Genomic DNA, 15,715 nt, shown 5'->3' on the forward strand with positions numbered 1-15,715 from the left:
AGGTTTTGAGAAATCAGTCAAGAAAAAGAGAAAGATTGATAGCAATGCTGTTGGCAGCAAAACAGCATTACCACTTTGACCTGTTTGGATGAAGCAAATCAGAGCAACTACCACCCTAGCTACCAAACCCCACCTACGTCAACATATGCACAATGCATAGCCTACTGTACATCACACTGGCACATTTGCCAATGTATGTGGATAGTTTGGGTGTAAAAAAAACAAAACAAGATAAGAACAAGCGTATTGTATTCGCCAGTATGTTTGAAGTCTTTCGAAATGTTTCCTAGGTCAAAGCCATGCCAAATTCCATCATACAGGATATAAGCACTTTCAACGTCAACATATTTTCCAATTAGGCTAAAAATGTAGGATTATTTCCACATTGAGAAATAATTATGGGGCTAAATGTCCCTTGAAAGTGGAATTGAAAATGTATCACACAAAACAGTTGTGTAGATTGTACTGTTTATTTGATTTTAAACACAGGATCTCAATAACAGCTAAGCACATCGTATATAAATCTGTTTCATTGACTTAACATCCCTAATTCGCAAATCATACTGCATTCATACAGTGTAAAACTGTCAAGTTAAACTATTCAGCTATTTTAGACAAACAAAGTCATTGTCCGTTTTGAATGTTTCAGTTGAAAACCTAACCGTTCTGCCAAACATAATTTACAGCATACAAAAAATAGCCACAAAAATGCCAAAAATGAAATAAATACAAAAAACAAGTGGTTTGATCCAAAACAATTCAAGTCACTAATAACATTTGAATATCTGTAATCGTACCAGTTGTATGTGGCTGGACCTCTCCATGTAATCCGTCTTGCCTGGCTGTGTTCTCATGACCTTCCATTGTGTTGTCGTAGCGTTGTTCGCTTCAATTTGGTGTTGCTGTTCCTGTCCATTAGTGCTCTGTATTATTTCACGTTCTACGTTTTGTGTGGACCCCAGGAAGAACAGCTGCTGCTTCTTCAGTAGGAACATGCCACCCAATGAGTTCATACATCTGACAGACACATCACACATTGTATTCCATCTCTATTTCTATTCTTCACTATAATCTTTAAAAATTATAAAATATTGATAACCATTATGTGGTCAAAATGGTTCTAGAAACATCGCTTGGTCAGAATGGTACAATCATCACTTGTATTATACGTTATAGAGCTTTGATGATTCCTCCTCAGGCCCTGGCCTGGTGTTTTCTATAAAAGTCAGACATTTTGTTCAATTCTTTGAATGAAAAAAATCAAGTACAATTTGATTTCTTGAATATTATAATAATTTAGTACTGGTTTAATGTTTAATAACTTTAGTCTATTTTAGGTACCAAAGAGCCAGAAGAAATCAACCGCATTTTCCTTTTTTTTTTTTTAAACAGCTATAAAGGGCTATAAAGGGAATAGGGTGCCATTTGGCATACACTCTCTGGAACAGACAAGGGTGGGGGTGTGGGAGAGTTGAGGTTTAAATGAAGAGGGAGAAGCTTATTATTTCTCATTGTATAGCTAATGGCCAGACTACCAAGGTCAACAAGTTGTGTGTGTTGGTCCTCTATACTGATCCCACACTGTAAATCTCATTTTTCAAGTCTCAATTGTTTTTCAAATAGTCCGCAAACATGAGCATATTTTTGTAAATTAAGCAGAGGTGAACACTCTTGTTACAGGAATAAACACAACAATCTAAAGACTAAAACACAGACATTCAAAGAGCGACATCTTCATATGAACCACAAACGATATCCTCTCCCACTTCTTCCGACCAACTGTTACCCCTTTTATCTATGGTCCCCTTCCACAAACGACCATCTCCCATTCATCATGGTTAAAAATAAATGTCATGTGTATATGCAACAGAATCCACTCCTGGCCAGAGGGAATGAGGGCAAAATAAAACAATGGCCATTTTCAGGTGTAAGGTAATGTATGTGGAGCTAAATATCTTCTGTACCACAACTCCCACAATACCCTGTAGTTTCTCAGTCCTGGATCATGTTCAGTAGGGTACACTGTCGCAAAACCGTTTGAAATGGAAAACAAAAGTGAGCATTTCTTATTTGACATGTCCAGGTATAGATCCTCCTTGTTTCAGTCAGTTTTCTTCCATTCATTGGCTAAGGAACATGACCATGTTTTCCCAGAGATGCACTGGAACAGGGGGTTGATTGTTGTTTCTGTATTCACAGTAGAGTGGGTCCTTTGGTTGTGTAGGTCATGGAGGGAAAGTGTCTGCTATCCACGTCCCACATCTTCCTGGCCTCAGCCCCAGCTCCACGGGGACCCAGAGGGGAGCAGGGTCCTGGGGACTGGTTCTGGGCCCCAGGGAGGTTGGGGGTCCAGTAGTTAATATAGCTGGCCATTAACAGAGTCAACTCCAGGATCTGGGAGGAGAGAAGAGGGAGGGAGGACAGGAGGAGACCGTGCAGGGGAGAGAGAGGAGGAGAGAGCAGAGGACAGAAGGGGAAGGCGGGAGGGGAGAGGAGGGAGGGAGGACAGGAGGAGACCGTGCAGGGGAGAGAGAGGAGGAGAGAGCAGAGGACAGAAGGGGAAGGGAGAGGAGGGAGGGAGGACAGGAGGAGACCGTGCAGGGGAGAGAGAGGAGGAGAGAGCAGAGGACAGAAGGGGAAGGCGGGAGGGGAGAGGAGAAGACAGAGTAAGGAGGGGGAATTGTTTAACCATTTTAAATGATTGAATTTAATTTGATCCAAGGGAGCTTGGATGCCCATATGCTCACATTTAGAAGTTCAGTTTAAAGCCAATGAGAAAACCATAGAAATAACTTGATATTGAGCAACCTGTCATGAATACAGCAGGGCCTTATTAGCACGTAGTAAATGAACTCTACTGTATGCTTAGGCCAGGCATCAACCCAACACAGATTAACAACTGATGGCTCAAACCAAAATCACCCTTTAAAGACAATTTCAGTGCACTGGTCATTTATTTGTGTTTCTTTGAATCGCTCCCTTTGGCTCCTCTGAGGCAGAACAGATGAAATAAAATGGAGCATCAACCTGCTTTCTGCATCTGCCCAAGGCAGTGGAGGGTAACCTTGCTATTATATCACGTAATATGAGATTTTATCCAAAGCTATTTAAGGTACAGTGATGTGATCCCTGTGGGAATTTAACCCATGAGCCTCTGGTTACTGCTTGTGGACCGTGCAACATAGCAGGAGCTCACCTCCTACTTTTCACACTGGCTTTCTGCACGGTAAGATCCTATTGACTGACTGAAAGTTGGCAGAGCTGTTGTGGTCCATGACGATAATTATCCACTAATCACTTGCACTTGGCGAGAGGTAAAGCCAAACCTACTGTCAGTCTTATCTGTAGAAATACACTGAACATTAATATAAACACAACAGGTAAAGTGTTGGTCCCATGTTTCATGAGCTGAAATAAAATATCCCAGAAATGTTCCATATGCACAAAAAGCTTACTTCTCTCAAATGTTGTGCACAAATTTTGCATTTGTCCTTTGCCAAGAAAATCCGTCCACCTGACTAGTGTGGCATATCAAGAAGCTGATTAAACAGCATAATCATTACGCAGGTGCACCTTGTGCTGGGGACAATAAAAGGCCAATCTAAAATGTGCCCCATGGTGGCGGGGTGGCTATGGTATGGGCAGGCATAAGCCACGGACAACGAACACTATTGTATTTTATTGGATGGCAATTTGAATGCGCAGAGATACCGCGACGAGATCCTGAGGCCCATTGTCGTGCCATTCATACGTCGCCATCACCTCATGTTTCAGCGTGATAATGCATGGCACCATGTCGCAAAAGACCTGTACACAATTCCTGGAAACTGAAAATGTCCCGATTCCAGTAGCGGTACATGGGTAAAATCACTGGGGAAGCCAACCCAGAAAAAATTGTACAGGGTAAAAGGGATCTTGAGGAAGGAAGGCTATCACACCATTTTGCAACGCCATGCCATACACTGTGGACGGCGCTTAATTAGAGCCAATTTCCTCCTACAACAGGACAATGACCCAAAGCACAGCTCCAAACTATGCAAGAACTATTTAGGGTCGAAGCAGTCAGCTGGTATTCTGTCTATAATGGAGTGACCAGCAGTCACCTGATCTCAACCCTATTGAGCTGTTGTGGGAGGTTCTTCAGGAAACTTGGGGTGAAATCAGTGACAACTAAAAGATACCAAAAACAATTGAGTCCAATCAACGTAAGCTAAATATGTGGCTGTCCATGTTTCTGATTTCTGTGTGCATTCATGTAAGTAGAAAAAAACATGTTGACTCACCCTACTTGTAGAGAAACGCCAATGCCATTCTCCTCTCTTTCATGTTGACAAAACGGTCTCTATCACTCTGTCACACAGTACACGCTTTTATTTTTTTGTTGTCGAAGGCTACCTGGCAAAAATGTTTGGTCGCTAGCCTAACTTCCTTTCATCGGAAACGTTAGCATTTGCCTTCTACATCTAGCTACATATTGAACTTCCATCCTCTCAGGCCAGGGGCACAATATATGAATTTATGATTGGATCAGAATTACCATTATAATCATTGGCCAGTATGGATAATTAGTAAGTCCAAATCCCTATCTCCATCCATGGCTAATATAGGTAAGTGCCAATTTTACCAAGCTAGCTAGCCACTGGAGGACAACAACACAACGAGATGCAACAGTTCAATTTGTTTCTGTCCATGACGTATGCTCTCAATGCAATTTGATAGGAGTTACGCCAAATCCAAGATGGCTTCCCTTAACCCTTTTTTTTGGTGGGCCAGGATCATTCACAGTTGAGCTCACTCAGTTTAGCTCAACGCTGATTGGGTATTATTTTATACTTTATTTGTCAAGGGATCCCAAATGCTTGCTGGCTTCCCTTGCATTCAATGCTACGGGTGGCAACAATGTCATACTCATTATGACCAGACAGCATCAGATAGATGGCCTACACATATAGAAACAGAGGGGCGCTGTTTTGCTCACTCGGATGCTTTCTCCAGTGAGATACATTCACTCATGATAATTTAAGGAAAATTATGAACCACAGGGAGACGAAAGATGAATTATTTGGTACATTTTGGGGGGAAGCCTGTCTTCCTTGGCATACATGAATACAAACCACTAACCAGTTCTTCCATAGCCTGCATACTCACCAGAAATGCCACCCATTGAGCACGACTGGAATGCTTTGGATTGACAGCGTGTTCTAGTTCCCGCCAATATTCAGCAACTTCGCACAGCCATTGAAGAAGAGTGGGACATTCCACAGGCCACAATCAACAGCCTGATTAATGCTGCATGAGGCAAATGGTGGTCATACCAGATACTGACTGGTTTTCTGATTCACTCACCTACTTTTTGTTAAGGTATATGTGACCAACAGATGCATATCTGTATTCCCAGACATGTGAAATCCATAGATTGGGGCCTAATGCATTCATTTCAATTGACTGATTTCCTTAACTGTTACTCGGTCAAATATTTGAAATTGTTGCATGTTGCGTTTATATTTTTGTTCATTATAGAATGAAATAGAATATATAATATTTTTATGGCCTTGCCTTGAGTTAAGACATACTGGATACTAGGTAACCTTACCTTGGGTTTAGCAATAGAGACGACTAGGTATCTTTACCTTGGGTTTAGCCATAGCGAAGACCAGTTTCTCCACACTCTTCTTCCCTCCACCCTGCTCTTTGGTCTGGCTCACTACCACCATCAGGTCGTCACGGCAACCGCCAAAGGTGATCACTGATTGGTAGGAGTACATGACCAGAAGGTGCTGTAAAGGAATGGATGATTTATTTCAGTTGTTTAAATACAGTACCAGTCAAAAGTTTGGACACAGCTACTCATTCCAGGGTTTTTCTTAATTTGTACTATTTTCTACATTGTAGAATAATAGTGAAGACATCAAAACTATGAAATAGCACATATGGAATCATGTAGTTACCATTAAAGTGTTAAACAAATCAAAATATGTTTTAGATTCTTCAAAGTAGCCACCCTTTGCCTTGATGACAGCTTTGCAAACTCTTGGCATTTGATGTCTTCACTATAATTCTACAATGTAGAAAATAGTCCAAATAAAATAAAGACCCTTGAAGTAGGTGTGTCCAAACTTTTGACTGGTACTGTCTGTATGTGAATAGGAAAACAAATTGCACTCTTTTGACTTTGATGACTCTGATCTTTTCACGTTTGTCTTGTTCGGTTCAGTAGTGTAAAAAGCCCTTAAAGGAAAATACCACTCCATTCCCAAAGAAAGGATCCTCTGGCCTGTACCAGGAAGAGAGATGAGACAGATTACTTAAAGGAAAATTCCACTCAAAAACTATATTTTGGTATTTGTTTAATTAGTCCACTGTTGATACTGTCCGAAAATGATGACGCAAAACACATCATACTGTGACACTTTCTGTATTTTGAAAGTTGATTGCTGACATGCAAAACATTTTGGGACTGTATCAACAGTGGACTAATGAAACAAGTACCAAAAGATAGTTTTTGAGTGGAATTTTCCTTTAAGTAATCTGTCTCATCTCTCTTCCTGGTACAGGCCAGAGGATCCTTTCTTTGGGAATTGGTTTCTTGTTATTGTTTTCTCAAGAGGCAAATTGAGCATGAACCAATGAAGCAGCCAGACATCATTTCTTATGCTTTATTGTGTATTTTCCTTATTTTCTCCCTAAGAACTAGTAAATGTATTGGAGCATGAAAGGACGCCAAACCAGAAATGACAGAGGAATACGGCTAAGATAATTATAGTGTTTTAAGTTTAACGTTGTTTATATCTCAGTCAGCATTTCGATCTCTGGGTAGACCCAGTTCTGGTTTCATATACTATTTGAAATCTTTCAAATACTTTGGCCCTTTTCTCTAGACTGCCTTGAGAACCAGATGGGTGGGATTTGCACTTTTGGGTCATTTTCATTGGTTTTATAAACCCAGGCCAGGTTAATCAAGCCCAGCTTAAGTATTTCAAATGCTCTCAAATAGTATTTGAATTGAACCCATGTCTGGTAAAATTGTAGGCCAGCAGTTTCTGTTTCCCTGTGGGGATCTGGTGTTTCAAACGCTGCAGTAGAAAATCATTCCAGACCAGTAGATCAACAAGCTTCTGCCCCTGTGGTCTGGCAACAGGCAGACTGGTAAAGAGTGAAGAGAAACCCCAAACCTTAAGTGCTCTGAATATAAACTAAGATTGTGCCCGATTAAAAAAGGAATTAGAGAATACCAAAAGCATAAAACTTTTGGTTGGATTCTGAAAGGTTGTTGTCTTAAAAAAAAAAAAAAGTGTAATGAAGGTAATTAATGGTTGAAATATGATGTCATTATCTGTTCAAGAGCTTTCTTCTGATGGTGGTCCTCTGACCACTGGCTGTGGGTACTGAAGCAATGAAACACGCCCCCCCCTTGTGGCCCTTTTTAGTACCAGTAATGCCACATGGTCGGATTACGGTTAATAATCACTTACTCCATGGTAAATGAGCTAAGGAAGCAGACATATAAACATGTAGATAAACACACACTTACCATGGTATAGTCAAGCACACACAGTCCATCCTCATTGACGGCTAGCCAAACCTGGGACTGCTCCACAGACGAGGGAGGTATAGGCTGCAGACAGAGACAGAGGAGAGGCGCAGATGGTATACAGAGACAGTAGCTCAAGCCTAAAGTTTTTTTTTAATGTCACATGCACAAGTACAGTGAAATGCCTTTTCTTGCCATCTAAAACCCAACAATGCAGTAATCAATGTCAATGTAGCGCTAAAAATAAAACAAGGTAAAACAAAAACACACAAGAAAAAAAGAAAAAAAGAAGAAGAAGAATGCGAGAAAGTGAGAAGCTACACAACGTGACCAAAAGTATGTGGACACCTGCTCATCGAACATCTCGTTCCAAAAATCATGGCCATTCAAATGAAGTTGGTTTCCCCTTTGCTGCTATAACACTCTTCTTGGAAGGCTTTTCCACTAGATGTTGGAACATTGCTGCGGGGTCTTGCTTCCATTCAGCCACAGGAGCATTAGTGAGGTCGGGCACTGATGTTGGGCCTTTAGGCCTGGCTCAAGGGAATTGGAAACACAGAATTGTCTAGAATGTCATTGCATGCTGTAGCGTTAAGACTTCCCTTCACTGGAACTAAGGAGCCAATTATTAGACCATTATTCCTCCTCCACCAAACTTTACAGTTGACGTTGGGGCAGGTAGCGTTCTCCTGGCATCCGCCAAACCCAGATTTGACAGCCAGATGGTGAAGTGTGATTCATCATTCCAGAAAACGCTTTTCCACCACTCCAGAGTCCAATGGTGGCGAGCTTTATAACACTCCAGCCGATGCTTGGCATTGGGCATAGTGATCTTAGGTTTGTGAAACTCCCAACAAACAGTTGTTGTGCTGACGTTCCTCCCAGAGGCTGTTTGGAACTTGGTAGTGAGTGTTGCAATGGAGGACAGACGATTTTAACGCGCTACGCGCTTCAGCACTCTGCAGTCCTGTTCTGTGACCTTATGTGGCCTACCACTTTGCAGCTGAGCAGTTAGACGTATCCACTTCTAGACAGTTCCTACACGTTTCCACTTCACAATAACTGCACTTACAGTTGGCCGGAGCAGCTCTAGCAGGGCAGAAATTTTACTAACTGACTTGTTGGAAAAGTGGCATCCTATGAAAGTGCCACGTTGAAAGTCACTGAGCACCTCTACTGCCAATGTTTGTCTATGGAGATTGCATGGCTGTGTGCTCAATTTTATACACCTATCAGCAACGGGTATGGCTAAAATGCCGAATCTACTAACTTGAAGGGGTGTCCAAATACCTCCAAATACCTCAAATACCTCAGTTCCAGTACCATATTTACAATGTGAAGGGATACTGGAGTGATACTAGGTAGATACTGTATGTATAGGGGTAAGGTGACTAGGCATCAGGTGTCACGATCGTGTGGAAAGACGGACCAAGTAGCAGCGTGATTTGAAAGTTAAAGTGAAACTTCTAAACTAAACCATAAACCCCTACCGTGAACAAACATAGTGCTACATACACTCACTCAAAAACAATATCCCACAAAGCAGCTGGGAGAAAGGGCTTCCTAAATATGATCCCCAATTAAAGGCAACGATTACCAGCTGCCTCTAATTGGGAACCATACAAACCAGCCACATAGAAAATAAATTACTAGAACACCCCCCTAGTCACGCTCTGACCTAAACACCATAGAGAACCGAGGGCTCTCTATGGTCAGGGCGTGACATCGGGATCTATGATCAAATCAATTTTATTTTATAGCCCTTCGTACATCAGCTGATATCTCAAAGTGCTGTACAGAAACCCAGCCTAAAACCCCAAACAGCAAGCAATGCAGGTGTAGTAGCACGGGTAGCAGCAGCGTAAACTATGATTGTATGTGTGTAGAGTCAGTATAAATGTGTGTGCATGTTATGTGTGTGTTGAAATGTCATGGTGTGTGAGTCCTGTGAGTATGCATAGAGAATAAAGCACAAGGGTCAACTCAGACAGAGGGTAGTGCATACGGCCCAGTACATCACTGGGGCCAAGCTTCCTGCCATCCAGGACCTACCAGGCGGTGTCAGAGGAAGGCACTATAAATTGTCAAAGACTCCAGCCACCCTAATCATAGACTATTCTCTCTGCTACCGCACGGCAAACGGTACCGGAGCGCCAAGTCTAGGTCCAAAAGGCTTCTAAACAGCTTCTAACATCTAATCAAATGGCTACCCAGACTATTTGCCCCCCCCCCCTTTACACTGCTGCTACTCTCTGTTGTTATCATCTATGCATAGTCACTTTAATAACTCTACCTACATGTACATATTACTTCAACTGACCGGTGCCCCCGCACATTGACCGGTACCCCCCTGTATATAGTCTCGCTATTGTTATTTTACTGCTGCTCTTTAATTACTTGTTAATTTGATTTCTTATTCTTATCCGTATTTTTTAAAATGGCATTGTTGGTTAGGGGCTCGTAAGTAAGCATTTCACTGTAAGGTCTACACCCGCTGTACTGGCACGCAATGTGACTAATAAAATTTGATTTGATGAAAATCTGTTAGCTATTTAGCAGATTTATGGCTTGGGGATAGAAGCTGTTCAGGAGCCTGTCGGTGTCAGACTTGATTACACCGGTACCTGCTCCATGTATATCGGTGCCACTAACGGTTTCAATAGGAATGGGCTATTGTCTGGGTAAATACTGAAACACTTGGCCTTCCAAAAAGAGGAAAGAAGACAGAAACAATTATTTGATTATAGAGAGACCTTCCACGTCACTGGAGACACAGATTCAGCAAAAGCTGGAAACATACTGCACAGATACACTATTGCTGGACCCTTGCAGTAGAATACTCGTTCAGGAACGCGGTAGAGGTTGTTCAGTCTACTTGCATCCCCACGTACCTTAGCACTGAAGAGCTTGGCACCGAACAACGGCCACTTCCTAGCGACGGTCAAGTAGATTCTTACACACTCTGAGGCACTGCAGCCACGCAGGACTGACCACTTAGTGGCCAGGCACTCTGATAGGTCTCTGAGGGGAGTTGAAGAAATAATTAGTCTTGTCTGTGTCTGTGTAGGCATCTTTATCTGAGTATAATGCGTGCACGTGGCCAGTATTGCCCGAGTTGGCCCATGCTACAGTCCTGTTAATAGTGTTTTTGGGGTAGAAGCCTGTGTCTTACTTCATCTGTGTGTGAGGGTAATGCATCACCTGAGCTGGTTGTGCGTATGGGAGTATTACCTGAATTGGTCCATGTTGCAGTCCTGTTTGTAGCGTTTGGGGTAGAAGCGCTCCAGGGCCTGTATGAGGATCTGTTGGGTTTTGGGCTGAGGAGAGTTGCAGCTAGGGGAGATCTGTTGGGCTTTAGGCTGAGGAGAGGAGCTACTGCTGGGGGAGAAGGGAGCCGGACGGTCCAGGTCACCATGCTCTACCTGGAGAGGGAGAGGTTGTGATTTGTAATAAAAACACATTTGAAGTCAATCGTATTAGACCATTAAAATAAAAAATAAAAACCTTTGGCATGATGTGCTTCAGTTCCCATAATGCCCCTCTCCTTACCAAAGCACTACCAACCTGAGCCATGAGAGCAGCCACTTCCAGAGCCAACTCCTTGTTGACGGGGAAGTGTCCCTGGTGGACCTCGTCATTCACTTGGTAGGCCAGCAGGAGGCGCTCACGGTCCATTTCCCCTTTAGCCTGGGCCCGGAAACACAACCTACACAACAGACATTACAATGGTTAACGCTTGATGTGTGTGGCACTGAGTGATACGTTATTCGTAAAAATCTAAATCAAACATCCGCTGGTCTGCACCTCGTCATCCATTTTGGGTGTCCTCAGCTCAACAATGAAACACATCAAGGAACTAAAACAAGGCAAAGCCTACCTGCTCTTGTATGTCAGACGGACGATGCGTGTCCCCTCATATTTCCCAGGATGCAGCTCTTTCAGGGCCTGTTCCCACTTGGAGATGACATCACAGATCTGTTGGCAGAGGTGAGAGTTAAAAGATCAATTAGTTAATTGTCTTCTACTTTGGAGCCAGGAGTTTTCCTGACCGTGCAAACTGACCAGGCAGACCCATTGACATAGATACAGGACTCACTGTGGATCAAACCTGTTATAATATGGCCGTTGAAAATTGAGTGCTTCCACCATTTTAAAGTAGTCACGTGAGTGGGGATTCCTACGAGTTGGGCGCAATCAGCCAACGAAGAAGAAGACAATTGACTACTTTACAATGGAGATATCCTCAATGGTGCTGCCCATGCTGTCACAGATGCTATAACGGCACCGATAAAAAGATGAGTCCTCTATCTATCTCTACGGGCAGACCCTGCTCTCTTGTACATTATTCCCTGTTCCCTGTTCTGATTCCAGTCTACCTGTCTGTTTACTGCCTAATACTTAGTTGCGGGCACTAAAAGGTTTGATTGTGCGGTATTAGAACAACTGCCACAATCCATGTGCAGGTATATAATCAGAGTATGTTAGTCCACACTGACCTTGACGCTGGGCTGTAGGCAGTGCTCCAGGTCTTTCCCTGAGGGGTCGTCAGTGAAGAGGGCGAAGCCAGACAGGTGTGGTTTCCTCATGCCCACCCTCTGGGTCAGGGTGCTCAGGAACTCATCTACCGTAGTGGAGCCATCGAAGCCTACAACCTAGAGGACGGGAGAGGAGAGTGTGTCTTCTTAAATGATTGGGTGTAACAGAACGTGTGCATTTTCATAGTTTATTGTCCAGTGGTCTGCACTTTGCCAACTTTTTGTGTGTGCCTCTCCATCTTTCTGACTTGGTAGGTGTCTGATTGTTTGCGTGCTAGTTGGCTGCGTGCCTGTGTTTAGTGGGTTACCTGGTAGGTGTTGTTCATAAAGTGGACAGGGATGCTGAAGGGTAGTGAGTGGTGGTAGGGATTCCTGAGTAGGATGGACAGGATCTCCATACGTGACGGTTTGGCCTCTCGCTCCCCGTTCTGTAGGGTACGCTCCACAGACCTCTGGCAGTACACTGCATACTTCCCCACCTCACTCCTACACACACACACACACACACACACACACACACACACACACACACACACACACACACACACACACACACACACACACACACACACACACACACACACACACACACACACACACAGGGTCATCAACAATGATCATACTATTCTGTAGTTGGATTATCTTTGACAGTGGATTATCATTAATCAATTGGTTTGTGTGTGTGTTCGTGCATCGTTGTGTATACTTGGGGTCTGCATGACGCTGCAGATACTGTCTGAGGTACCACAGGAAGTGTTGCTGAGGCAGAAAGAGAGCCACACACACAGACAACAGCTGCCAGCACTGAGGAGAGGAGAACACACTATTCACAACAGCTCATGCAACACTAAAGCAACCAAGCATAACATTTAACAAGTGACAGGAAGATCTGCTCACCAGAACCAAACTGTGCTAACTCTGATATTTGCTTACCAGATAGTGCTATTCGACACTTAGTGGATGTGTAACCAGGCCAGCCATGCTGAGTAGTGGAAAGGGGTTCCAGTCTCTAACATACCTGAGTGAGGGAGTAGTTGTGTGGCGTGCGTCGGTTGGTCTGCTTGATCAGCTGACAGTACATCTCGTTCTGGAGCTCGGAGTGCGTCAGGCACACCTGCAATGCATTCTGGGCAAGGGATGTGTGGTAGTCGATGGAGGGAGACTCTACCAGCACGTTGATGAATAGCTGACAGGACTGAAGAAAGGAGGGATAAAGAGGATAAAGGTTTTACTTGCAATGATTGTGATACATGTAAACTCAGCAAAAACACAAATGTCCTCTCACTGTCAACTGCGTTTATTTTTTAGCAAACTTAACATGTGTGAATATTTGTATGAACATAACAAGACTCAACAACTGAGACATAACCTGAACAAGTTCCACAGACACTGAATAATGTATCCCTGAACAAAGGCAGGGGGGGGGGGGTCAAAATCAAACGTAACAGTCAGTATCTGGTGTGGCCACCAGCTGCATTAAGTACTGCAGTGCATCTCCTCCTTATTGACTGCACCAGATTTGCCAGTTCTTGCTGTGAGATGTTACCCCACTCTTTCACCAAGGCACCTGCAAGTTCCCGGACATTTCTGGGGGGAATGGCCCTAGCCCTCACCCTCCGATCCAACAGGTCCCAGACGTGCTCAATGGGATTGAGATCCGGGCTCTTCGCTGGCCATGGCAGAACACTGACATTCCTGTCTTGCAGGAATACACGCACAGAATGAGCAGTATGGCTGGTGGCATTGTCATGCTAGAGGGTCATGTCAGGATGAGCCTGCAGGAAGGGTACCAAATGAGGGAGGAGGATGTCTTGCCTGTAACGCACAGCGTTGAGATTGCCTGCAATGACAACAAGCTCCGTTCGATGATGCTGTGACACACTGCCCCAGACCATGACGGACCCTCCACCTCCAAATCGATCCCGCTCCAGAGTTCAGGCCTCGGTGTAACGCTCATTCCTTTGACGATAAACGTGAATCCGACCAATACCCCTGGTGAGACAAAACCGCGACTCGCCAGTGAAGAGCACTTTTTGCCAGTCCTGTCTGGTCCAGAAATGGTGGGTTTGTGCCCATAGGCGACATTGTTGCCAGTGATGTCTGGTGAGGACCTGCTACAACAGGCCTACAAACCCTCAGTCCAGCCTCTCTTATGGTTCATTGAACAAGCATGGGAAACGGTGTTTAAACCCTTTATAATGAAGATCTGTGAAGTTTTGGGGATTTTTATCTTTGAAAGACAGAGTCCTGAAAAAGGGATGTTTCTTTTCTGCTGAGTTTATGTGTTGAGAAACAATATAATCAATGTATTTAAGGGTATAAGCAAGGGGTAGAATCGGTAGTCTTGAGCACATAATGAGTAGTTACTTTGTAAGAAGGTTTGTAGATCAGTGGCTCTGTGCAGTCAGACCGCGAAGTCAATCTAAAACACCTGCAATGATATGTCAGTGTAATACCACCTTCCTACCAGCAGGTGGAGGCAAATACATACAGTTGTGAGACTACCTAACTCAGGTAGAAAAATTGTAATGAAACATGCAGCAACATGATGGTGTTTCCTACTTGGAGACTGATTACTATTCTAATCAAACCAAGTCAGAATGCAGCCGTCAAACAAGCCTGTCATGTCATGGCTGGAGGGCAACAAGAGAATGTTCACCATCAGGATCAAGGCACTGTATAAATGAATATTGTGAAAATGAAAGGGCCTTTCACTAACCCAGTCGTGTCGGATCAGGGACTATACTTCAAAGATGGGGAGGACAGAAGAGAAGGGTGCAGGTTCAAAGTATTTGAACAGGAACAGAGACTTTAAAGGGTTGCGAGTGAGCTCAATTAATCCATTCCTCTATATATGGAACACCAAATCAGACAAAGCCACCCGAAATGTGGGGCAGAGGGAAAGCTCAGTAAAGCATAGAGAGAAGGGGAGGGGGGAGGCGGACTGGGCGGCCGGGTTGAAAAGAGAGGAACAGGATACATCAAGATCAAGGTCCATCCTCCTCCAGATCCACTTTATTACCCCCGTCCCTGTCCCACTCCCTTCTCCCAACTACTTCTCACATTCACCGTGCTGTCTGTCTGTCACACTCCCTCCTCATTCGATTACATCCATCTTACCGCCCAACAAGGACAAGTACAAGAAGAAAGGTTCCATTCAATCAGATGAGATGATCACCCCCATTACCGCTCTAATGAGCTCGAGACCCCTACTGTGAGGCTTTGATCTCTGAGCGACGGTAGGGTAGAGGGCCATGGAGTAGGGGGCCAAGAGAGAGCCTCAGTCAGAGCAGTAGACATGAATGCAGCCAGGAGAGGAGAAAGAGAGGAGGGACGTGAGGAAATACAAAGGAAGAGAAAGCAAAGGGACTGAAAGAAAGGAAGTGAAGGAAGTTGGAAGCAAAGGAGAGGAGGAGAGAGAGATGAAGGGACCAACCTTGAAGAGTTTGAGGGCTTCAGTCTGCAGAGCTTCAGAGGGTAGAGTGGTGAGAGGGGAGCGCAGGCCGTCTTTACAGAAACATAGAGACTCACTCCTCCACAACGCAGAGTCTGAGAACACACACACACACACACACACACACACACACACACACACACACACACACACACACACACACACACACACACACACACACACACACACACACAC

At 44.0% G+C, this 15,715-nt stretch overlaps 1 protein-coding gene across 2 annotated transcripts in view; it reads right to left on the reverse strand.

Annotated features, from left to right (window-relative positions):
- Positions 1-454: 454 nt before the first annotated feature.
- Positions 455-15,715, reverse strand: part of plekhh1 (pleckstrin homology domain containing, family H (with MyTH4 domain) member 1) — a 63,705-nt gene continuing 48,444 nt past the window's right edge. Inside the window, exons 20-31 of one of the 2 annotated variants that reach the window (XM_031828620.1) lie at positions 15,503-15,615; positions 13,085-13,261; positions 12,773-12,870; positions 12,375-12,552; positions 12,028-12,183; positions 11,409-11,506; positions 11,096-11,237; positions 10,763-10,953; positions 10,423-10,552; positions 7,532-7,615; positions 5,631-5,777; positions 455-2,394 (exon numbers count right to left, since the gene is read on the reverse strand). In XM_031828620.1, coding sequence (XP_031684480.1) covers positions 2,194-2,394; positions 5,631-5,777; positions 7,532-7,615; positions 10,423-10,552; positions 10,763-10,953; positions 11,096-11,237; positions 11,409-11,506; positions 12,028-12,183; positions 12,375-12,552; positions 12,773-12,870; positions 13,085-13,261; positions 15,503-15,615 — 1,715 coding nt within the window. In that variant the 3' untranslated portion in view covers positions 455-2,193. Of the gene's footprint in view, positions 2,395-5,630; positions 5,778-7,531; positions 7,616-10,422; positions 10,553-10,762; positions 10,954-11,095; positions 11,238-11,408; positions 11,507-12,027; positions 12,184-12,374; positions 12,553-12,772; positions 12,871-13,084; positions 13,262-15,502; positions 15,616-15,715 lie in introns of those variants that run through there. The other variant, XM_031828621.1, reaches the window with a different exon arrangement.

Source organism: Oncorhynchus kisutch, linkage group LG7 (genome assembly GCF_002021735.2).
Source record: "Oncorhynchus kisutch isolate 150728-3 linkage group LG7, Okis_V2, whole genome shotgun sequence".
Taxonomy (NCBI): Eukaryota; Metazoa; Chordata; class Actinopteri; order Salmoniformes; family Salmonidae; genus Oncorhynchus; species Oncorhynchus kisutch.